The following is a 25,864-nucleotide window of genomic DNA, read 5'->3' on the forward strand; positions in this document are numbered from 1 at the left end:
TTTTGCAGAGCTGCTGCCAATAAATCAGCAGTTGCATAAACACAGAAAGTCTCTTCAATCTACTAATATTAGAAATTATTAATTCTATTTATATTCAAAAGTCTGTGATTCAAATTTGATAGAAGTTAGGTTTTCAAATACTGTTATCATATTCCTTGCTGGTCTTTCCCTTTCTCTATTGAAATAACTTACTCTTGGTTATTTTTATGCTTAGATACTTCATTGTCTCAGTGTGAATCAAGTGATTGGACTTCTGTACCGAAAACTAATCATAAATATGTGGATATGCCTGTAGCCAAACACAGGGAAGAGGTAATTTCATTTTATTTTCTTTCATTGTGGAATAAAGCTGAAAATAATGTTTTATTTTGTTGTTGTTTTGGTTTGTTTTTTTCCAGAAGGAAACCTCTGTTTCTGTTTTAAGGATTGTACAAAACCTTTGTTTGTTGTACAAAAACACTGTATAAAAGTTTCTAGAGGAAGAAACATTGATTGCTTTTATACTTTTTGTTTATAGGTGTTTATGTAAAATATATAAGTGAGTGCGTGCCCATGTTTTTTCTGTGATCTTCTAATGTGTTTTAGGAGTCCAGTTATCTAGAGATGCCCAGAAGATGATAGAAAATATGGCACAGTGTTTTATAGGGATCTGATATGTGGCCTGGAAGCTACTGATATTTCAGATCTGTTTGAAATGTGTTTTGAGTTGTTTGTAGACTTATGAGTTTTCTTGAAAAATTGTTTCAGATAGTGTCTCTGATAGAAAGCAATTCAGTTGTGATTGTACAAGGAGCAACTGGCAGTGGTAAGAGCACACAGATTCCGCAATATATTTTGGATTATTGCATTCAGCAGTCTATCTACTGCAAGATTGCTGTTACCCAGCCTCGGAAAATTGGTGCCAGCAGCATTGCCAGGTGGATTAGCAAGGAACGATCGTTGACACTAGGAGGATTTGTAGGATACCAGGTATGAGAAAACTTCAAATTGTATTTAAAAATACATTTAAAAAGTACTGTGTCTTCTTTCTTGATTACTTCTAAGCATATCTAGCATACTGATAAAATGTTAGAGAATCTGCTTTTAAAGTGGAATTGCAGGTTTCTAGCTATCCCTGTGTTAAACATTCATAATTAAATGGTTAAGCTTTTAAAGTTGAACAACTATAAATGCTAGGGAGACTCCAACAGAAATATTTAATTGTCTACATTCTGATTATTGGACACATCACTGAAATTGTTGCAGGAGAGCTATATTCTGTCATTTTTCCTTTAAATGCCTTAACATACTTGATTTGTTTCACTTTACTACATTTACCTGTCAGCTGTGTCAAGACTTTCATACATTTATGGCCAGATTGTTTCGTGAACATCCTGTCATTTCTTCTTAACATGAAAAATTTGAACTAGTTTTTCTTCTTCAATCTACCTCCTCCCTTCGTTTTGTCCAACTCAGCTTCAAACTCAGTTCTGTCTTCCATTTATAAACTTGACGCCGCTTTCATCTTGTGATACGGATACTGGTGCTTTAAGCAGCTCTTTGTCAGTAACCACAAGAAACTGCTGTGATCATTGTTTCACTGGTAGTTTGACAACAGCTGTCTCCGGACTAGCTTCTCTGGGTCCTAAGGCCAGTGGGTTCACGCTGGTGTTGGTGGTGGGAGGATGTTCATAGAGAGTTGTTTGCTTCTGGAGTCCTTTGCTGGGAGGAATACATGTTGGTTTCTTCTTCCCTTCATTCTTGTTGTTTCTTCCTTTCTTTCTTCCACTCAGGGTCATGTATATATATGTTTTCTAACATGCATTTACAGCTTTCTTTTTCTTCATTGGTCTGCAGCTCCAGGTTACTTCCAAAGGTACAACATATGGTGCTGTTTATGAGTCTTAGATGTTTTCTCTTTGTTACCCATAAAACCAATTTTGTCCAGTTCCAGGTCTAAGGGGTTTTTATTTTTAACTGACCATTGCAGAATTATTTATAGCATGGGGTCTACAGCGCGAAGCTTCTGCCTCATCTGTTATCCCACCTCTGCTTTCTTCTATGCCACATCCTCATTCTCCACTTCCCGAGGTCTATGCTACTGTACAAGGCCTTTGTATTTCTACACCACATTAAATTGCTGTCACAATGAGACCAAGTAAAGCGAAGGTGTAAGCGGATTAAGAAAAATTCAAAGAGAGCAGGCCTGACATGCCTTAGTCCTGAGGCCTTGCAAACTCAGTACAAAGCTTATGGCCTGTTTCTAGTTATATCAGTATCATATTACACAGCTGTGCAGATACATCAGCTTCATTTTCCTATCAAAAGGATCTTTATTGTCATCCCTACTGAATGCTGTTCTTTGTCTAAGTATCAAATCTTAGTGGTTTCTTTTGATATATCTATAACAAATACTGCCGTAAAAAAAAAATTTGCTTTTTTTTACACAACTCTGAAGTTTGAGGTTAATACTCTAGATAATTCCATAAAAATTATGATCTGACAGTATCTCAAATTTTAACTAAGCCAATATTAATAACCTCCAGTTACCATTTTCTAGAATTACTGGGGGTTATGTATGTTGGGTTTTTTCCAAAGCACTTTCTACATAAAGTCTTTCATATGATTTGATACCTTGAATTAATTTGTCATAAAATTGCTAAATTGTTTTATTAGGCTAATCAGTCTTAAAGATATAAAATGGTGGTGTGCTTCCAAACAGTCTTCAGGACAGTATATGTGGGTGTGCCGTGCTTGTTTTACAAGCACTTGTGTGAGCTGAGCAGAAATGGAAGTAGGGACAGGTGAGCATAGACTCGTCTGCTCTAAACTGTTGTAAAAGCTGAAAGTAAAAAGGTGGTCATGGCTCTGCCTGCCTGGGTAGGTAGCACCCGGGATTGCTAAAGTTACAGAAGTATTTTAGAAATCAAAAATCCACTTTTCAACATTGGGTTGTAGAACTTTCTTCTCAGGAATAAGTTGCCTGGTCTTGGTGATACGTTATACCTCTTTCCTTTTCTCCTGTCCAGTGAGCAAACTGTATTTTGACAAAATCTTGCTCTGTATATTGGTGGAAAGATGCATGTATGTACCTTTAAAAGCCTTTCAAGAATTCTTCTCAGGCTAGAGCCCCCAGCAAGGAATTTTGATCCTTTACTTTATAAAGTTCAGGGTTTTAAAATATTTCTTAATTTGTCCTACAGAAGATGTTTACAGTTAACTGGTTCTGGGCTTTAAGAACACATTTGTACAGAGGCTTTTACAAGTTTGAATAATTTTGATGGGTTTACTCTATATTTCATTTTGGAGTTCTTTCAGCTGTATGTTCCTGTAAATGCATTAAATATCCGTTCCTGTCTGCATTATTTTTTTCCACTGTTAGGTAAGTTTAAAGAATGTTTCCACAAAGGAGACAAGGTTGCTGTACATGACAACTGGAGTTCTTCTTGAGAAAATAGTTTGTGACAGAAGCCTAGCTGAATTCACGCACATTTTCATTGATGAAGTAAGTTGGTGAAAATAAGTTTAAATTTCGTATTAAAAAAACGTTCTTCTCTTTTCTCTTACCATGCCAGAGAAAGAAAAATGCAGACCATCATTTATAAAGATGTTTTGTATAAGTTGTCTAACGCTTCTTGAAATGGCCTTGTTTCTGTGATCCTTTGAGCAGCAAAGTTAAGAACTGAGGAGAGGATTTTTGGGAGTGCTTAGCTTGTGATATGAATGCCTTGAAATGTTTTCTGTGATCCACCGTGTGGATTTCAGGAATGTGTCCGGCTAGGCCTACTAGGAAGGGGCAGCTAGTATTTACTCACTTGATTATTACTGCCCTTAGAAGGAGTCTTTACTCTTCAGGGATGTTCTGAAGAATAAAACAGCTCTCTGAAGGTTCTCTGTCTCACTGAATTTTCAGTCCACTCATTATTCATCATTATTGCTGTTATTCACTAAAAAGCTAAAGGAAATATACTTGTAGGTTTTTTGTAGTTTGTATATTTTTACATGTGTTCATGCTTATTTTCTGTGGTAAGCAGTATTTGACTCAAACAGAGTCAGGTGTGAAATCGTGCTTTCACAAACTATGTAAATCACATGTAAGATGGAGGACTTAAATCTTGGGATGTGGTGACACAAGAGGATGTACAGGGGTTTTATGGTGGTTTTTTTTTAATGCTGTTTTTTTGGTTTTATTCTGTTATGGTATTGTAGCTGAGAGTGACTTTGATTCTTGGGTACTTGAGAAGCAGGGAGATAGTACTTGGTATACCATTAAGCTTACAGTAATAATGAAGGCTGTCATGAGTGCACTTGAAATGGCACGTTGAAAACCTGGAAGAGATTGAACAAATTGTTACGCTTTTGTATGAAGAAACTTTAGGACTTCATTCAAACAGACAGAAGAACCAAAAAAACCCAAATTCTAAAGAGTTGTACTAGTTATCTTCATGGGAAAGATTTGAGATCACTCTAATATATTAGCAGAGTCTTGCAAACCTTAGCATTTTTAAGCCAAAGATAAGGAAATGCAGATTAGATATATGATGCAAAAGTTTAACAATAGAAGATGCATACATAAGAGAAGTGTTAGATTGTTCCTTTAGCTTTAAAAATTATTAATTAGATATGAAAATTAATGAGTGAAGTTTTCTGGCCCCTTACGCAGGCGAACAGAATTATTCAGGGATTTTTCAGACCTTGTTTGCTTGGTGCTGTAATTCGAACTGATGGTATCAGCTTGTACCACTTCTTTCAGCAGCTTCTAGCTTTCAAGAGTGTATGTGTGTTTTGCTTCCCCAGCTGAAATTCTAGTCCCTCCTCTTTCCTGTATGCCATTTTTTCCCCCACATCTACCTCATGTTGTGATCTTTACCCAACAGTAACCATTTTAACAACCAGATGTTCTCCACTGCATTTTTAACTGCAGGTCCCAGCCCTCCTGGGGTACTGCAGACACTTAGGAACATACCTAAAGAAACCTAGGTCAGAAAATCACGACTTCTCGCAGCAAGACCTTGCTGTCAGCCTGAGACCTGCCTTAGCTAAATTGTTTTCGTAATGGAGCAGTATTGAAATAAGTATATCTTTATATTATGTTAGAATATGCTAATTACCTTACAGGCAACAAATGTTGACCTTTGAAGGTTGAGCTCCGGAAAAAGCTATTGCACTTAATATAATAATTAATGACTTAATGACAATGTTGAGTAGAAGTATTTATTGAACTGCACGGAGCAGTGAGAAAAGACAGGTGCTAGGATATATAAAGAATTGGGTAGGAATTAATGTTTTGTATTTTGATCATAGCTAGAAGCCATTGGGAAGAAGGGTTGTCTATTCCATTTACTTTAGCTTTTAGACAGGCCAACATAGTCCCTGCCTGGATCATTTGTGATCTTACTAGTACAGTTGACTTATCCAACTTCAGTATCGCTTCAGCTGTTATTGTCAACTCTAGTAGAACTAGTGGCTAGAGCTCATGATTGGTTTTCTGGTCATTATTCTGCAATTGTCCTGGCTTAGTAGTGGCATGTGATTTTCACAAAGGGTGCTGTAGTCATCTGAGCAACTGTATTGGGATTTTAAAAGGTGATTAACGTGCATAGTCTTAAAAGGTGTGTTTTCTTCTGTGAAAACGTATTGTTGTTCCAAGTTACAAAAATAAAACATGAGTAGCAAAGGAAGAGATTGTCGAAAAAAAGAGCATGAATTAAGGAAAATTAAATTGTGGATGTCTTCCAGGTGCATGAGCGTACAGAAGAAATGGATTTCATGCTCTTGGTGATCCGTAAACTGTTGCGCACAAATTCACAGTCTGTGAAGGTATGTTCCAAGTATATTTTGCTACTTTTTCTTGCAAGAATAATTTTTTACATGTTTTTGATCCACAAAGGGCATGTTTTAAAAAAACTTACCATAAATATGTCATTATTTATTACTAAATTATTATTTGGTTTGACACTCTTCATAAGCAAGCAAGCTAAAGGGCATTCTTTTCCTGGCTGCTATAATGTGTTCCAAGAGACTTCTTTTCCTCATGTTAAAATGCATTACTTTCTAAAGACTGCTTAAGGCTAAAAAATGCAAGATGGATATTTGACTAGAATTACGTATTGGGTATTGAGGGCAGTGCTTATCCTTGGTTAAATATGGTAGCATTAGCTCTTTGAAATACTGAACTTTTTTTTAAATGGGACAACATATTTGGAAAAATAGCAAAAAAACCAGAAATGCTGTATTGTAATTTCTAGTCAGAACTGGTAGTAAAATGTGGCTGAGATTTTTCTCTTCATATTAGGAAATACTGCTTTGTACTAAAGCAGAGTTTGCAGAGATTTAACATGACGTATTTATTCTGTGGTCTCAAAGTCATGAACTCTTGAATTGTAAGAAATTAAATACAAGTGATAGAGTTAGGCTAACTTGATAGTGCAGCTGTTTGGGACCGCAGAAATTTTCTGAGACTTTTATGTGTCCCTTAAGTGCTTCAGATAATTGTTCACTTAATGTGAACTGTTCTGTTCAAAGCAGACATAACTTGAGTCTACGCTGGCTGTTTTTGATGCTGTTGGAAGGGAATCTGTGTTCTGTACAATCCACCACATTGATTCAAACTCAGATAACTTGGTTTTTAGATCTCTGAAGCATGCTCTCACCTAAAGTGCTCCTCCAGTTGGCATAGGGCATGTCTGTGCACTTCACATCTTTTATCCCTTTTCTTACCAATAAGAAAACTCACTTGTCTTTTAAATTCGGAGACAGTAGTGTGAAGCTATTCAGTCTTTCTTAGCACTTGGCTCTGCTTACTGAGAATAGCAAATAATTTGATCATACTTGGTTTGTCAGAAGTTTCCCCTTGATGCTGATTATCTGGTTGGTGTCAATGGCAGGAATCCGTACAGGTCCTATCATCTTTCCTGTTAGAGAATGTTTTTCTTTTATAGGTTCCTAAAAGATTTTTTTCCCTCGATTCCAAATTCTGATTAAATCTCTCCAAATAGTTTTCCAGTGACAATCTCCTTTATATCCTTTTCTGCAGTTGTTTCTTCAGATTAGCTACATGTATAAATCTGAGACAGTTGTACATTTATGGGGGGGGTGGGGGGGTGGGGGTGGGTCCTGTTGAATTTTTTTATGGTGGGGAGGGGAGAATTGATGTCAGTTACTGGGTTCTAGCAGAGTGGAACAGATAGTTCAGTTTGATTCTATACACTAAGCCCAGTGTCTCCTACTTCATCCTTTTTCAGCTGCTTTTGAAAAACTGTGAAAGAAGGGAGCTCTGATCATGTGGCAAATTCCTTTAGAAAGTGCAAGATTTTCCTCCCAGCCCCCCTGGATTAATGACTCAGAAGGGTGTAAGGAGGCCTGTTTAAGGGGAAACAAATGTATTTATATTTCAGGGTGATATGAAATACATATGAGGTGTTTGTCTCCTAATCTGGACAGTGCAGACCTCAGAAGTAGCTGGTAATTCAACATTGCGTTAGCTAACAGAATGGCAAGAGTGATTCTGACGTACGGAGGACAAGATCTAGGTGTGGTTCACCTACCAACTGCTGAGTTTTCTGACAGATGGCTGGTGCAGATTATTGCTTTTAGATCACAGCAGACATTTGGTTCTAAGGTTGATCTTGTTGGGATGGGGTTGCTGCAAGAATATCTATGACTCTAAAAATGGCTCTATTGGGTCAAACCAAACAGTGCAGTTCCCAGTGGTGACTAGTTGTACCGGGTAACAGCTGCTTAGGAAGGTAAGAAACAGGGTAATGATAGTCCTATTTCCAGGTTCTAACAAACTGCCATGCAAGGAAATCTGAAGTGAGAGTTACTGTGCATATTTTTGGTATCATCTGGTGGGGCTTTAGACATAATCACGCTGCACAAGTGGTTTTGGACTGCTTGATTTTTGAAGAACCGTCTACATTACCCTCTATTTCAGTGTGTTCCTCTGCCATGTTGGTGATCCGTGCTTGTTGATATTCTGCTTTGGGAGTAGATCAATCTCTTGTTTAGTAATGTGATCTTTCAGGCACTCTGTTAGGAACCTGTGGTTTTCCTTCCGGTTTGGAAGGATTCCACGCAGATTACAGAGTGCAGATGTCAAAGACTGTCTAGAAGAGAAGGTAAGTTAGTATTCCTTGCCTGCAACTGCAGTTAGGATAATTTAGATTGGATTTTGTTTCAATAGGCTTCAGACAAGGTTACATTTAGCCTATTTTTCTAGCATAGGTGAGCCACTATCTATTGAGCCATGAGGCAGTTCATACTGTAGTGGGACAAGTTTCATATAGTATTTGCAGAATTATGTCCTTTCAGATTTCTCCCCCTTTCAGGATCATGTTAAATGATTTCATGACTTAGTCTGCCCTCTCCATGTATTCCTTGTGCTTTTACAGGTGCTTTGGAGCTGAGCACAGTGGTACAGTGCCCACTTCATTAGCTTGCCTGCCTGTCACTTCATGAGGGGGATGCTCTTGTATTTCATTGCATTTTTGGTTTGGATGTTGATGTCTTTATTTCATTCTATTTTTAAATTCATGCAAAGTGTCAGGAAAGCAAACGAAGACTGACTGTGTCCCAGTTTACAAGTACTGCTTAGAGTGGCTCAGGAGACCTGAAGATAGAGAAGCTGAACACTACACAGTTCATTATAACTCCTTGGCTCTTTGTCCTTTTTGCAATTGTCTAGTTTATTGCAGCTGGTTGTGCTGAGCAGTGGGAGCACATTCCAAATAGAGGGGTTAGAGGGTAAATAGCCATAGCCACTAAGTTACTTCGTTCTTCTCCCTTCCCCCATTCTGTGCATACCATGCTGTCTAACCAGGGAGAAAACAAAGCTGTAAATTCTGAATTTCATAATAATTGAAAGAAAAGGTATCACCAATGTGATATGTGATTCCTGTGATTTAGCAAATGTGATTTCTGTTCTTCTGTTCAGGTGAATATGGGTTAAGAATCTTGGCAGAGTCAGCAAACAGGGTGAGGAGCTTGGTGTGATGCTTGGGAGTTTTAAGTTGCATAAATTAATTGAAATTGAGAGAAAACTTACTTGACATTTTCCAAAATCATTATAGTAACATTTTTAAGGCTGGGTTATAATACAGTTACTGCTTTTATAGGAGTAAGCCCATCTTTTGATGGAGTTAAAGGCACTGATATCTAATCTAAGCGTTTTAGTAAAACAGGAATTAAAAATAGTGTATACTTTTTTCTTTTGAGGACCATATAGAGATCATAAGCGTAAGGAACAGTACTATATGTTTTTAGGTTGAACTTTTACCACAGGAAAAAGTGTTCCACATTGTCTGCCCTAGGCATCTAGCCTGAGCTATTCCCTTGCAAGTGCTTACCTTTTTCCACATTGGGAATCTTAAGCACTTAGCCTTGATTATCTTAAAGGTGCCTAGGTTAAATACCTGTAGTAACCAAAATTAGACCATTTTAGCATAAAGAAAGAAGTGGAGATTCCAGCATAGCATGGCATTTTGTGTTAAAATTAACATTTTGCATATGCTGTGCAATTTTTTTAACAGGTAGTACTGATGTCTGCTTCCATCGACTGTAAAGAACTTGCTGATTACTTTGCACTTCCAGTTTATGACGGTCTGAATCCAGCCTGTGTATTTAAGGTGGAAGGCAAACCTTATGCAATTGAAGAATATTATCTTGATGATTTGAAGCACACTGTTCATTTCAAGGTATTGTAAATACAACTTTATTTCTTTGGACATAGTAAGAAAGAACTTGGAACAGTCAATTTGAAAGCTGTGTAATAAAATCACAAATAATCAGTTTTACATTGCAGTTCTAGATAAGAACTAATACGTGATGATAAAACAGGAGTCTCCTTACCAGCAGCCTAGTTTTTCTTTCATGTACAGAAATGGAATGTAAAGGGCTGGGAATTTTAAGTAGTATGTGGCATTTTGTTTGGTAGTTTGCATCCAAGATGAACAATGTAAAAGTTTGTGCGGAAAGTAACAAGGGGATTTATAGATCTCTTTGAATACAGCTGATGAACTCAGGGAGTATTTCCTGGGTTGGTTCATATTGCTGTTATGTGTCCAAGGCAGAAAGAGCTAGAAAATGAAGAGAGTCATCAGAAAAGAAGCGTTTATGAATAGAAGTGTGACGTTATCAAGTTGGCTTCTCTTTATCAGCTGAGGCTTACACGCTTCCTATTTTTTCCTTTTTTTTTATTAGTCTCAGCTGTTATGCAGTAGTTCTGAGCATATTTATGTTGTAGCCATGTAGGCCACCATGGCAAATACGTAATTTTGAGAAATGAAAATATGTTAGAATAATAGATATTTACCAAATTCCTGGTGGCCACTTCACAGCCTATGTGGCCGCACTGGAGAGTTGCTGCTCTAAAGTCTAAGGAGGGTAGCAATGGCTGAAGGTTCATTTGCTGTGTCAGTCTTTAGCTTATAAAATATATTTGTTTGTAGAGCTTTTGACATGCTATTGTATAGCATGTAGCTGCATAGACAACAGATAATGAAGGAGTAAATTTGAGTTTTGAATTAATCTGGTATCTGTGGTTTTACACTAGGAGTTTGTTTTGCGGTTGAAAAACAGCTCTGTAGGAATTTATTTGAGTGTCTGAACTCTGAACTCATAATACTGAACTCAGTATTATGGTCCAAGGCAAGAGATAAACAGGTTAAAGCAAAGTAGAGCAAATGCACTCAGGGTTTAATAGTGACAATCACTCTAAAAATAACTGGGGCATGGGAGTAATTATTGGTCAATTTTGATAATTCAGAACACTGTTATAATGTTAATACAATGAAGAAAACAGGGGATGCACTTAAAAAGTAGCAGTATGTGAACATACTGTTATTATTTGGCTTTAATCCCTCAATTCTGCAGAAACTAAACGAGAGAAGTAAAACAAACAGGTAGTTTATGGGAAACCCAGAAGAAAACAATTGCTTATGCTGTACACAGCACAGGCATTGGTTATGCCTCAACACAGGCAAGCTAAAATAAAAGGCTGTCAACTGCTGAAGTTTTAATGCAGTCAAAAAAATAAACTAAATGCATATAGCAGTTGGCCCGTCAGTTTTTTATACATTAGTATGGCAGCTCAGATAATATGGAGGAGGTTATATAATATGAGTTTTGCAAAAGATATTTGGTGATAGATGACAACAAAAAGATAACTAAGAAATTCAGTAAGAAGTCTATTTCAGTCAGGTTGCATTTGTCATAGCTGCACTTTGAGCACTTTCACCTCAGATTGCGAACAAAAGGAACTGCTTTTTATATTTTTTTATTTTCTCTGTGTACATGAGCATTTAGCTTTTTTCTTTTAAAGTATCCGTCTGTTTCTTTATGTTGTATTGTCCTAGCTTATAGCCATTCTTGTTCAGTAGGAGGAGGAGAGTACCTTAGGGCAACAATAGAAGCACATAAGTGCTCTTGTAGTTTTATTTTAAAAATACATAAAAACATGGAAGGACTAAGATTTATGTAACATCCTAATAAAAATGAAAGCAGAGCCTGAGTGTTAAGGCAGTTAATGAGTTAACATTGCTATATGGAAGCAGGGGCACATCTTTCATCATGCTAAAATCAAAGTCAGTTAGATGACTGCCTGAGGTACAGGCTTCAGGCTTTAGTTCTTCATATTTTATTTTTGTCTATAAAAGCCTATAAAATTTACATAAAAGAATACAGAAGCTAAAAGAAAAAACAGTCTTTTTAGATAAACAGAATTTTGCCAAGTTTCCTTTTGATTTTAAAATGAATAACTATAAAATCAGATTACATAAATCATAACTCATTCCTTTTAAAGTGTCTTGATTGAAATCAGTTTAGTCCTTTGTAACTGTCTTGTTTGCTGTGAGGTATGAACCTTTTTCCCTTCTCAAAATAATTGGATGCTGCAGTACAAATGTAGAATTTTTTTATGAATCCAGCAGAACTCCTGGCTTTATGTCACTCATTTCTGTAGGTGATAATGTTTTAAAACTATGCTTGAAAATAAAAATTTTCTTTGAGCAGTTCTGACTTGAATAATTTGGGAATTCACTGATACGAGTTGTGATTTGGAAGATAAATAGAAATGCCAGTCATTATTTTTTCTTCCGTATGCCTGTTTGCAGTAAACCCTTTGCTCTAGTTGAATCAAAGATAACGCTTTCCACTTGAATTGCTTCATTTGTAGGAAAGAATGAAAGTAAGAGGGAAGGAAGGAGGAAACGCTCTTCAGTGTAGCACTGGCTTACCCTTGCCCAGATATTGGGTCATTTATAGGTGCTACTGTTTAATTTTTGAGTATAGCTTTGTAAAAAGTAGTTTCTTTTTCTTTTGGCATAATGGCCTTTGTAAGCACATTGTTCTGGATATTTAACTGGATTGTTATTTTGTCATATCTGCACCCTCTAAGCCCGAAGGAATCAGTGAAACAAAGGTTGTGATGAAAAATGCATGAAGGTTGTATCTATAGCCAAATTTAAAGGTAGTTGTGTAAATGGTTACCTGTTGCTATAGTATATTATTGGAGGTATCAAATGCACATTAATTGTATAGTTAATTCTGTGACCAGATTTAAAAAATGCAGCAACTAGGGGGTCTAGATGTTAGTCTCTGGCAGTAAATCTGTGAAATCCCATGTCTACTTCTTACCTAAGGCAAAAAAGGAGAGTCCCAGTTTTGGCCTGCAGATGTAAAAATTCCTTCATGTCCCTGGACCTGAAGTCAAAAGCTATTCTGGTTATGTTGTGTTATTGCAGTCAGCTCTGACTGGGCTTTTGGATTTGCTGCTTGTCATGTTGCTACCTTTTATTAGGAGTGCTGTGGCAGCCTTGTCATGTTACAGAATAGTAGAGGTACAGTTGGTAATAAAATTGAAAAGACAAATTTGACAGTTATTTAAGCAGGGATAATCTAAACCCAAAAATCTTAGGTTCAAGCAGCCCAGAAAAGATAAATTCCTTGGATTATCGCACATACTGGGCAAAGAAAAGTGCTACTTCTCAAAACTACTAGAATGTTGTCTGTGGTTTCTCAGGGATTAATCACGCTTCATTGGAAAAGTATTACTATAGTGGATGTAAAATATAGTTAGAAGCTCTGGCGAGTTGTACACCTGAAAAGTCTACCTGGCTGCTTCATTTGAGGGGGTCAGAGAAGTGGAAAGAATGTTGTCAAGTTCTTACAGATGGCTTTTTTTGATCCTTCAATCCATTTTCTACCAGAAGAAAGTGGGATAATTTTCTCAGGGTTTTCAGAAACGAGTCTTTCTGCGGACACCAAGGTGACCTAGGTTTGATATGATGTAGTGTTATAAGTTGGCTGTTCTGGTAAGGGTTTGAAGGCTGGGGACTGAGGTTGCAGTAACAAAAGCTGATCTAAATCAGTGTTGCCAAATTGGTGGTGGCAGTAGTGTTTTTGTGATTCTGTCATGAGCCCCTTCAGAAAGGGAAACTGATATTAAAATAAAGTTAATTATTTTTCTAGTTTAGACAGTTCCGTTTTCTACAGTTTTAGCTCTCTGAAACCTCTCTACTAGGTCAAATGGGTACAGCTGCAGGCCAGATTTTGGATCAGGTTTAAACTGTCTTGGCACTGAACCTTGAACATGCAGTCCCAGTGCTGGAGCTGGAAAGAATCAAAAGACAGTTCTGCTTTCTCTGCCTTTTCTCCCAAGAACACCTTGGGAGACTGTGACAGATTAGAGTCAAAACTGTTAGGTTTTTTTGTTGGTTTGGGTTTTTTTAGATTAACTCTTCTTCCCACATTCTTATTTACGCTTGGATAGGCTTATAGGTAGCAGTAATACCTCTTTCTGGCTTTCATTTTGCTCTGTTACATAAGGTAAGTCATTAGTATTCTTCTTTTACGAGAAAGTCTCTTTGTTCTTCTGGTCATTAAAGTAGTCATAATTTGCTTCTGTTCAAGATTCGGCTGATCCCCTTAAAATCTCGTAGGAATTGCAGATGTATTGTCAGTCCCCATCCATTTCCCCAGCATCAGAGACTGAGTATCTGTTGGCTTCAATAGTTCTTCTACTTCAAAGGCTGGCAAGTACGCTGGCTGAAAGCTTTGACAAGACCTGAGTCACTTCAGAGTGAGGGGCAGTTCTGTACAGTGTCACTAACACATCACACTCTTAGAATGACCTTTCCTGACCTAGGGTCATGTTTGCTTTCAGTAGCATTACACTGGAAAATAGCTATTTTCTTATGATCAAAGTAGCAGGTTCAGGGGCTTCTTTATTTTCAACCAATACACCATCTGCTTGTATTCAGAGTTTGCAATCCTCAGATGCATATGTTTACACATTGTCTTACTGGATGTCATCTCACTCCAGACAATGGGAGGATGCATTATATGAATGATACTCTTATCAGTACACATACGATGCATTCCAATGTTATCAGTATATCTTTTTCAGTTCTTTTTTGCTCATTGAAACCTTGTGCAGAATCCTCTTTTGCTTATATGATAACTGGAGTAGGTGTGTAATCCTAATTTTGTGCTTGATTAAAATCTCTAAAATGTGGACAGTTGGTAAATACCTTCTGCTTCTTTCACAGGGAAGCCTGGAATATCTTAGTTTTCTGTGTAGAAACCTTGAGTATTACTCTTGACCATTCAGCTTGCATTTTGAATTTCTTTCCGGGGGTGGCTTTTTCCATACACTTTATATCCTTGTTAAAAGTCCCTCGCTGCACTTGTGTCTTACCTTATGTTGGTATTTATCTGCATGTATTTACCAATTACTACTGACTATTACATTTTTACTGTTATCGTGCAGTCCAGTTCTTACAGAATGTTATGCTTAAAGCACAGATGCTTGGTTCTCGCTGTTGCTTCAATTATAGTACTATTCCTTAAAAGTAAAAATTAGAACTCCAAGCCTAAATAAAGCTGTATTTGAACAATAAAATACTATTGTAGCGTATCAAGCAACAGGTGAAGGTGACTGGTAGGCTAGGAGAAATACTTCCTTGAGCATAAATGTAAAAATGGAGGTTTGCTAGCTAGTGCAAAAATACGTGATCTCTTAAAGCATACACACACACACAATCACTTGAACCTGTTGGTTTTCTTGGGAAAATCTTGGATTACTTGAACTGTTAGATTTCAGCATAGAAGTAAATAAAATATTTCACTTGAGAGTAGAGGGAGGGAAGAGGAAAGAACTTCAAAGACTTAGTAGGAGGGAGAGAAATGCAATTTGCCTGTAGGATTTCTAATCATGTGAAGTATGTGGAGGGCAGATTACACTGTAATACAAGTCTAGAAAAGTTACAGATAGTGATTAATCCAGTAGAGTTTCCACTAGAATGAGGAGAAACCCTAAGAATGAAAGGTGAGCAATGATCAAAAGCCATTTTCTCTACAAGGGAAAGACGTGTGATGTGATAGACCATTCCCAGAGCATGTGTAGTTCATTAAACTTCTTTTTAAACTGAAACGAGATTAAATTACTGTCTTTGCTCTGAAGACTTGATGGTTTCTGTTCTTAAATAGTAAAGCTGTGAGTTTGTGACAGAATGCTAGAAAACAATGTAGACAGAATCATCATAGAATCACAGAATCATCTAGGTTGGAAAAGACCTTGAAGATCACCTAGTCCAACCGTTAACCTAACATTGACAGTTCTCAACTACACCATATCCCTCAGCGCTATGTCAATCCGACTCTTAAACACCTCCAGGGATGGGGACTCCACCACCTCCCTGGGCAGCCCATTCCAAGGCCTAACAACCCCTTCTGTAAAGAAATACTTCCTAATATCCAGTGTAAACCTTCCCTGGCGCAACTTGAGGCCATTCCCTCTTGTCCTATCACTCATTACTTGGTCAAAGAGACTCATCCCCAGCTCTCTGCAGCCTCCTTTCAGGTAGTTGTAGAGGGCGATGAGGTCTCCCCTCAGCCTCCTCTTCTCCAGACTAAACAACCCCAGTTCCCTCAGCCGCTCCTCGTACGACATGTGCTCCAGACCCTTCACTGGCTTCGTTGCCCTTCTCTGGACACGCTTGAGTAATTCAGTGTCCTTTTTGTAGTGAGGGGCCCAAAACTGAACACAGGAATCGAGGTGCTGCCTCACCAGTGCCGAGTACAGGGGTAAGATCACTTCCCTGTCCCTGCTGGCCACGCTATTTCTGACACAAGCCAGGATGCCATTGGCTTCTTGGCCACCTGGGCACACCGCTGGCTCATGTTCAGCCGGCTGTCAATCAACACCCCCAGGTCCCTCTCTGACTGGCAGCTCTCCAGCCACTCCTCCCCAAGCCTGTAGCAGTGCTGGGGGTTGTTGTGGCCCAAGTGCAGCACCCGGCATTTGGCCTTATTGAAACTCCTACAGTTGGCCTTAGCCCATTGCTCCAGCCTGTCCAGGTCTCTCTGCAGAGCCTCCCTACCCTCGAGCAGATCAACACTCCCACCCAACTTGGTGTCGTCTGCAAACTTACTGAGGGTGCGCTGGATCCCCTTGTCTAGATCAGTAAAGATGCTAAACAGGAGTGGCCCCAAAACCAAGCCCTGGGGGACACCACTCATGACCGGCTGCCAACTGGATTTAACTCCGTTCACCACAACTCCTTGGGCCCAGCCATCCAGCCAGTTTTTTTACCCAGCAAAGCGTGTGCCTATCCAAGCTGTGAGCAGCCAGTTTTGCCAGGAGAATGCTGTGGGAAATGGTGTCAAAGGCCTTACTGAAGTCAAGGTAGACAACATCCACGGCCTTTCCCTCATCCAATAAGCAGGTCGCCCTGTCGTAGAAGGAGATCAGGTTTGTCAGCAGGACCTCCCTTTCATAAACCCATGCTGACTGGGCCTGATCATCTGGTTGTCCCGCACGTGTTTATGATGGTACTCAGGATGAGCTGCTCCATCATCTTCCCGGGGACTGACGTCAAGCTGACAGGCTTGTAATTTCCCGGATCATCCTTCCGACCCTTCTTATATATGGGCGTCACATTGGCCAGTTTCCAATCTGTCGGGACCTCCCCGGTCAGCCAGGACTGCTGGGAAATGATGGAAAGCGGCTTGGCGAGCACCCCAGCAAGCTCCTTCAGCACCCTTGGGTGTATCCCATCCGGTCCCATAGACTTGTGTATGTTTATGTGATGCAGCAGGTCACTGACTGTCTCCTCCTGGAATGCAGAGGGGTCATTCTCCCAGTTTCTGTCTTCTGGCTGAGGAGGCTGGATTGCCTCAGTGCAACTAGTCTTGTTATTAAAGACTGAGGCAAAGAAGGCATTAAGCACCTCAGCCTTTTCCTCGTCGCTTGTTACCATGTTTCCTCCTGTGTCTAGCAGGGGATGGAGGCTCTCCCTGGTCTTTCTTTTGCTGTTGACATAGAAACATTTCTTGTTGTCCTTGATTGCTGAAGCCAGATTAATTTCCAGCTGGGCTTTAGACCTCCTGATTTCCGCCCTGCATAGCCTCACAGCACCTTTGTAATCATTGTGAGTTGCTAGCCCCTTGTTCCAAAAGCTGGAAACTCTCATTTTCTCCCTGAGTTGCAGCCAAAGCTCCCTGTTTAGCTAGGGTGGTCTTCTCTGTCACCAGCTTCTCTTACAGCACCTGGGGACAACCTGGTCCTGTGCCATTAAGACTTTCTTCTTGAAGAGTGCCGAGCCTTCCTGGACCCCTATACCCTTCAGGACCATCTCCCAAGGGATCCTGTCAAGCAGGTGCCTAAACAAGACAAAGTCAGCCCTTTGGAAGTCCAGGATGTCAGTTCTGCTGCCCCCTCTCCTGGCCTCCCTAAGAATAGAGAACTCGATTATTTCGTGATCACTGTGCCCTAGTCGGCCTCCAACCGCCACATCTTCCACCAGTCCTTCTCTGTTCACAAAGAGGAGGTCCAGCAGGGCACCTTCTCTGGTTGGTCCACTCACCAGCTGCGTCAGGAAGTTATCTGCCACACTTTCCAGGAATCTCTGGGACTGGTCCCGCTCTGCTGTGTTGTATTTCCAGCAGATGTCTGGGAAGTTAAAGTCTCCCACAAGAACAAGAGCAAGCGATCGTGAGATTTCTTCTGAATGCCTATACAATATTTCATCTACCTCTCTGTCCTTGTTGGATGGCCTATAGTAGACTCTTACTACAACATCTGCCCTGTTGGCCTTCCCCCTGGTTCTAACGCAAAGACACTCCACCCTATCTTCACTGCACTTGTTCTCAAAGCAATCATAACAGTCCCTAACATACAGTGCCACCCCACCACCTCTCCTTCCTTGTCTATCCCTCCTGAAGAGCTTGTAGCCATCAACTGGCACACTCCAGTCATGGGAGACATGCCACCATGTTTCTGTAATAGCCACTACATCATCATTTTCCTGTTTCATCATGGCTTCAAGCTCCTCCTGTTTGTTGCCCATGCTGTGTGCATTGGTATACATGCACTTCAGATGGGCTGATGTTTTGCCTTCTGCCCCCTTCAAATCTAGTTTAAAGCTCTCTCAATGGTTACATTGTGTACAACACAACCATAGATCTTTGAGAGGGCATGACCTAAAACACAAGATCCATTAAATGCAAAGACAGTTTAAATGAGAAAGAGGTACATGATTTATTTGGCAATCAGGTAGAGACCTGCATTATAGCACCTGTGAGAAGGATTGTGCCAGTGTTATACAAATACCTCTCTTTCTTGTCATCCTGTTCCCATGGGTTGTGGTTAACGCTTCTGGATAAGGAGTATGTTCTGCAAAGGTTAAGGAATGGAGTGTGGCTAGTGCTTATCTTAGGTAAATATCAGAAGTATTTCTTTAGCATTAGAATGGTAGGATGCTTGAAGGAGGATGTCTATTTAGAAGGTAATGAATGCTCCAGGTTAAGGTACTTCCTTGCATGGCATCTGTGCAATCAAAAGGTTAATCAAAAGGTACTTGACAAATTGACACATATATGGGATCTATAGTCTTTTGCCTGTTATACTGTCTTACTCTCCATACTTTCTTCTCCACACAGCTTCCTTCTCAAAGCATTGAGGAACCAGTGATAGTAACGGAAATGTATGAAGTAGCAGTGTCTTTGATTCAGTCATTTGATGAGTTGGAGATGAAGAGCAATAGGTAAGATACAGTTCAGGATCTGGAACCAGTGGTTCTTTGAGGAAATGACACTTAATTAAGGCACAGCAGAAGCCCATGTATTACATTTATTAGTGGTAAGTTAATTTTCTGTGCATCTCTGCTTTTATTGTATTTGTGTGATTTCTACTCACGGTAGTCATGCAAAGACTGCTTGTAGGTCTTACTGAATGCACTGTGTTCTTGAAATACACTTCATGCCCTGGAGTGTAAGTGACCATTCAAGACAGCCATGTTATATGGAAACTAGAATATTTGCTGCAGACCAGAGCTGAATATTATTTATATGAAGAATAAAATCAGAACTACTATTTCGTGTTACAAACTAAAACATGTTATGCCATGAAAACAAGAATGCAAACAAGGCATTAATTTTCACTGGCTGTTTAACTAATGCCTTACTGTCTTTTGAAATAAAGAAATATTAATTTGTTACTCTCTGTTTTGTAAATTGATGTTTAGTATCCAAAAATATAGTAAAGTTGCTTCTACAATTTTGGTCATACACTGAGTGCATATTTAGTTTAGGAATGTTTTTTGTTCCCGTATATTCTAATAATTTATAAATGTGTGCTGAAGAAATAATTTTGTCTTGTAAGCTTAATTTTATTTCAAACTTAGTATTATGTAAACTTCGAAATTTTAAGATAGCATTAGTTAAGCTCACCTGAGCAGCTATCAAGTGAAACACTGAAGTAAACGTATTGATGGAGGTATATAAAAATTTGGCACTAACTTTGTTACACTATGTAGTGACTTCTGAGCTTTTTTTGGATGATTTCTTTTGATCTTTTCAATTAAGCTGTTTTACTGTAGTTTAGAATGGCCAAATTAAACTACCTTTTACTAAGCTCCCTTCTATAAGCAAACATGAAGACATCAGCATTTCAGCTTGCAAATACCAAAAGGGCTGTTATGAATCACAGAATGGTTTGGGTTGGAAGGGACCTTAAAGATCATCCAGTTCCAACCCCCTGCCATGGGCAGGGACACCTTCCACTAGACCAGGGTGCTCAAAGCCCCGTCCAACCTGGCCTTGAACACTGCCAGGGAGGGGGCAGCCACAGCTTCTCTGGGCAACCTGTGCCAGTGTCTCACCACCCTCACAGGAAAGAATTTCTTCCTTTAATCTAAATCTCCACTCTCAGTTTAAAACCATTACCCCTCGTCCTATGACTGCACTCCCTGATAAAGAGTCCCTCCCTACCTTTCCTGTAGTCCCCTTTAAGTACTGGAAAGCCCCTATAAGGTGAGCCTTCTCTTCTCTAGGCTGAACAACCCCAACTCTCTCAGCCTCCTGATGATCTTCGTGGCCTCCTCTGGACCTGCTCGATCAGGTCTATGTGTTTCTTATGCTGGAGGCCCCAGAGCTGGACACAGTACTCCAGGTGGGGTCTCATGAGGGCAGAGTGGAGGGGGAGAATCACCTCCCTCGACCTGCTGGTCACGATTCTCTTGATGCAGCCCAGGATGTGGTTGGCTTTCTAGGCTGTGAGTGCACATTGATTACAACAGGAATGATTACAACAAAAAATAAGAGTTCTGTATTATGTTAATGTGATTTTAGCTTCTTGACTTGTAACAGATTAATCGAAGATGTCTCCCTCAAAGTTTATGTCATGACCTGTAGCTCTTGGTAATGGTTAGCTTTTTTACATGCTAGGCTTTTGTTAAAGGTGTCTGGTGATATTTTTAGAATGCAAGAGTATTACATAAACTTGTAAAACTATTGAATAAGCTTCCATAGAATTCTGCAGTAGTACACTACGTTTTCATTTTAAGATCTTTGGTAACCTAATTTTGATTGCTTTCATTGCTAAATAAGAATGTTTCTCTTTTGACATAATTTTGAAGAGAAAACTAAACCTAATGATATAGTTCCCATGTTTATATACCGTGTTTTTCAGAAAGCATACTTGCAAATAGTGTTTTGAATTCCATTTTTTCAGGAAGTTTAAATAATACATGTTACAAAGAGTGTGCAGTTCTGCTTGTTCTTTCAGAGTGAAATAACGGGTAATAAAATAGTCTGAGGTTGTAAAACTAGTGAAACTGTGTATTCTTGTTAGGGAGAAAAAACCCACGAGTGTTACATCAAAACATGGAAGTGTGCTAGTATTTTTACCAGGTGAGTATACATCTTAATAAATTTATTTTTCCTTACTTGCATTTAACAAGCTTTCTTCTGGCACTTCTTCCAGGGATTTATGAAACACATACTTAACTGGGGTTGATTGGTCTATCTGGGTATTTTTCTTGCAAACTTGTTTAAATATGGCAAGAGGTGTGAGTCAAAAATTTTAAGACTTTGTATGTTTTAAAAATGAAGTTGCAGTAATAAAATTAATTCTACAGCTGATTCACAGAAATTCAGGTGCTCAGTTTTTTAGATTAATTGTTAAATATTGCATGAAGTTCCTAGGATTCTTTGAGATGTTTTCTTATCTTCATATAGTGTAGTTTTTATTTAGATTCTTGTTGTAAAAGTCAAAATTCACTTTTTTCTTTCCATGTACGTTGGTTGGTGTAGTAGGACCACTCAGTGGTAACTGCATGATAACATAGCAATTAATGATCACAGAAGCAATTATATATAGTTTTAATGGTCTTTAAACAGCAAGCCTAAGTTATCTTACAGTGCCACTAAAATCTAACTAAGAGATTCCAGTAAGGATGACAGCCAAAACAAAAGCATGCAATATTTTTTGGGTGACTAGGCTGTACTAGGTTTCCTGAGCATCACAAACCTGTTACCTGGTGGTATTTTACTTCAGGGATGTGAAAGTTTGCTAGTTGAAAACTTTGAAAAGACTTGGTTATGTTCTAGTGGAGTCACCTCAGAATCAGGAGCAGCTGTTTCCTTGGGCACGGTGAGGTCTATCCCTACCAGGACTATCTAACTCTCTGTAAAATCTTTATGAATGTCACTTCTCTGCTGTGTTGAGCTTAGCAATAGATGTGCTAGTGCTAGGACTGGAAACACAGCACACCAGCACAAAAATATACTGTACTTGCCGAGTAGCTTTCAGTGGATGGTGCTCCCTGACAGCTAAAAGGCATTTGAGCTGCCTTTCTTGGAGTTACCCTCTTTAAAATCAATGGGTAGAAGGAATTACTTCATCGTGTCAGTGTAGGACCCATTCCAGTTTGCCATTAATAAAGTAGGGAGACCATCTCCGTTGCCTCTGGCTTCTCATATTGGTGTTAGTCTGGTGTGCTTTCAGACTTCCTCAGGCTCTCTGCGTCTTCATTTCTGGCGGAAATTACTCTTGAGCACTTTCAATTCCCAAGTCCTTTTTATCTTTCACTTTGAGGTGCTTTTTACTGTGCTGCTATCCCTGATGGCTTGTAACTGCAACTGATGAAATTAAACTTTTTGTTTAAATACATTTGGTTTATTCATGAAAACCTGTGTGGATAGTGCTTTCTGAATGAGCTGGGACTCAGCTTTGGTTTGTATTGTTGTTCAGTGTTTAACCTTGGCCTGTTTTATAACTGAATACTCAAGACTGATCTTGAATGTGGGATTAGCAACTACATCTTGAGATTTTCTTCACAAATAGTCTTTATACAGAACTGGAGAAGAGGGGAGGAGACCCCTCAGTTCAGAAGAGGGCAGCTGAGACAGAGATTTGGGTAAAAATAACCTCCACATTTAGGACGTTGATTTGAGATGCCTAGATTTTTTGAGTGCTTACAATTACATAGCATTTTGTACATTCAAAATAACACTCCCATTGACATTTCAAGCTGAGTAGGCATCAGCAGCCAGAAAGTATAGTGCCATGCTGAGCAGTACTGTTAAGTAATTTTTGCCCACTGTCTTTGTGGAACTCAGTGATGGGGCAGAATCCACTTCCATAGAGCAGCTGCAGCTGTCTTTGAGTAGGATACCATCTTTTCCCTTCCTGTTGTAATTGCCTGTCTTGTTTGGTGGTTAATTTTTTTATGTTACTGAGTCTGATTCTTTACAGATAAATATCCTTCAGTGCTCAGCTCTCTGATTCCAGAGCTAGTCTGTCCCTAGGTGCAAGGTGATAAAATGTCATGTTAAACTGTACAGTGATTTTTTTTTTTTAAACATATATGCATAAATATGTTCCCAGTGAGCTGTATTAAGTTTGCACAACCTATCTTAGTTGTGGCATTTTTTTGAGTGCTTGACATGGCGACCTTAATGTTTCCTGAGCATATATTTCGATGGATAGTTTTTTAGACTCTTTAAAGAACAAACTGGAAGAAGAGGTCAGACTGTACTGACTGAATCATCATCACTGAGCTACACCTTCAAGTATCTAACATGCTTCTGATGGGTTAAATGAAAGCAACAGTAGATTGTCATCCTCTTCAGCAGCTTGCAGAAGATGGGGGCAGCCTGATTTCTCTGTGCTTAGCATGCACTTGCTGATAGCAGGAATTGCATAGCTTAAAGTTTTAGGGTTTTCTTTCAGAGGGGTTCTGCTGTTAGTGTCCTAAGCTTTTGTCTGTTCTACTTGTGTCAGTGTTTTTGTCTGTTTTGTACTTTTTGCACTTCTCCATGCCCAACTCTCCTTATCGTCTTGGAATGTTTGCCAAACAGATATTTTTACTAGTTACTGTTTCATTCCAAGATCTGTCTCTCCTGGTGGTAGCCTTTTGTTCTGTAGGTGTCATGATCAACTCTTGTTTCTTCCAGAACTGGGCAGCAGATACTGCCTGCTGTGTCCAGTCAGTAATTACTAGACTGATTAATAATTACTATTAGCTATGCAGGGTCTGCTTCTACCAATCGTGGATCAAGCTTCTTTTAATTATTTTTAAACATAAATTGGATTCAAGCATTGGTGTCTTACTCGGATATGTAACTAGGCAGTATGGCAAGGAGGAAGCATTAGCTAGCTAGCTAGTGGAGCAGTACCTGGGATCAAGTAGGTCTGGCAGGCTGTGTCCTAACAGACCTTATCGTGGTGTTCTTATATTTTCTCTGTATCTTTAATTACATGCTCTAGTTCATGAACAGACACTTTTTTTTTTCTATATTATAATATTCTTAAAAACTGGTACTGGTTTTATATTTCCCAGTTTGCATGTTTTTCGCTAGGGTGCTGAAGGTGTTTTGCTTAGATCTTTGTTAATTGTTTCATTATTGTAATAGTCATTAGTTTGTTACTTGGCCAGGTATTTGCATTCTCAAGTATTCTTACTTCATTTGAGCTGTGACATAAATTAAGCTTCCTGACTGTCTTTTTTAGATTCTAATGATGTTGCTTTCCTCTGTATCAGCCTCACACAAAGGACATCTCTCAGACTTTTAAATTTCCCTCTAATTGCCCTACCACCACCATGGTTTTTTTTTTATTCTTCCTCCAACTCATCTGTTCTCTCAGCCCTGACTTCTTTTATCTCCCTTACCTATAGTCACTTGCCCTCATTTTCCAGTTTCAATCTTTCTGACTCCAGTAGTTGATTAATCTCCATGTTCTGCAGTTTCTTTTCCCAGCCAACCTTGTATTATCACCATGTTGGTTTCTTGTTGAGTTCTTATCCTGTTCTTGCCCCACTTTCTTGCTTTCTGGCCTTTTTTCATTGCTCAATCTAACTCAGCCATGATTTCCAGCCCATTACTTATCCTTCTTTCCTCTTGTTCTAATTTATTCTTGTCTGTTATCTTTCCTGAAAATACCTCTCTTCCTCCACTTGCATTTGTCTTCCTTCCTTCTCACTTCTGAAGTCAAATAACAGTCATCTAAAGAGTGCACAAATTTTCATATCCAGGTGCTCAAACTGGCATTTAGCCTCACTGAAAATTGCAGCAATCGTGTGCTGCACTTAGAGAACAATTTCATTTTTAATATTCAACTGGGGAAGCCCAGTGTTGGACAGATTTTTGAAAATGGGTCTTTTGGAATTGAAATCTCAATAAAAAAGTAAACTAGGCTTTTCAGAGAGGTTTATGCCTGTGGAGGTATTCAGAAAAACAGCAAAAATCCTTTAGTCATAAGATTTCCCCTGGCACGTGTTAAATCCATGCCCTGGAGAATGGGCACTAGACTGCCAAAGGTAAGATGGCTAAGGCAGAAATAATTATTTTTTTTAAAAAAATTGTTATTTTCTTGGCCCTGCTCTTGGAAACAGCTTGTTTTGGCTGAAATACTCAAATTTATCCTAAACCAGACATTCAGCATGAGGTGAGCATTGTCAGTTGTAAGGAACTAAACCAGGGGAAATTATGGGACACTGGCAGATGGCCTTTATGTCTGATATTGCCACTGTAGTAAGTGTAAAATTATGCAAAATAACTCTTGAAAAATTGACTCACAGTGTTTCAGTGACTCATTATTACATTTACTGTTTAACTCTTCTGTTTTATTATGTGGTGAAAAGAGTTAATAATGAAAGTCAATTAAGAATTTAAGTAGATGTGTAAGAATTGGTTTTACAATTGTTAGTGACCACTAAATAGAAAACAAACTCTTGATTACTTTTCCCTAGGTTTGAGTGAAATAAACTACATGCATTCATGTCTCTCAAATATATTTCACAAAAGGTAAGTTAGACCACATTTGTTTCCTTTCAGTTAAATTTGAACATGAATCCATCAGCTGTATGAGTTCTAAGTACATAGTATGATCTAGCACAGAGGTGTAATTAATTTTTATACTGTTGCATCAGTATGTATTTCACTAATATATTTTCTGTAGGTGGCAAGTGTACCTACTTCACTCACATGTGACATTAGAAGAACAAAGTGGTATATTTTTGGCTACAGTTCCTGGCTACAGAAAAGTAAATATTGTTGAATCATTACTTTTAAGTGTGTGAAACCTTTTGCTAGAGTAATAATA

General features: G+C 38.8%; 1 protein-coding gene across 1 annotated transcript in view; it reads left to right on the plus strand.

Moving 5' to 3' along the window:
* Positions 1–25,864, plus strand: part of TDRD9 (tudor domain containing 9) — an 89,839-nt gene that overhangs the window by 29,216 nt on the left and 34,759 nt on the right. The window contains exons 3-11 of the mRNA XM_074868940.1: positions 215–312; positions 748–969; positions 3,362–3,484; positions 5,719–5,799; positions 9,510–9,674; positions 18,919–19,022; positions 21,110–21,168; positions 25,512–25,566; positions 25,721–25,805. Of these exons, the coding sequence (XP_074725041.1) occupies positions 215–312; positions 748–969; positions 3,362–3,484; positions 5,719–5,799; positions 9,510–9,674; positions 18,919–19,022; positions 21,110–21,168; positions 25,512–25,566; positions 25,721–25,805 (992 nt within the window). The remainder of the gene's footprint in view (positions 1–214; positions 313–747; positions 970–3,361; positions 3,485–5,718; positions 5,800–9,509; positions 9,675–18,918; positions 19,023–21,109; positions 21,169–25,511; positions 25,567–25,720; positions 25,806–25,864) is intronic.

The sequence above is a fragment of the Strix uralensis genome, chromosome 4 (assembly GCF_047716275.1).
Source record: "Strix uralensis isolate ZFMK-TIS-50842 chromosome 4, bStrUra1, whole genome shotgun sequence".
Classification (NCBI taxonomy): Eukaryota; Metazoa; Chordata; class Aves; order Strigiformes; family Strigidae; genus Strix; species Strix uralensis.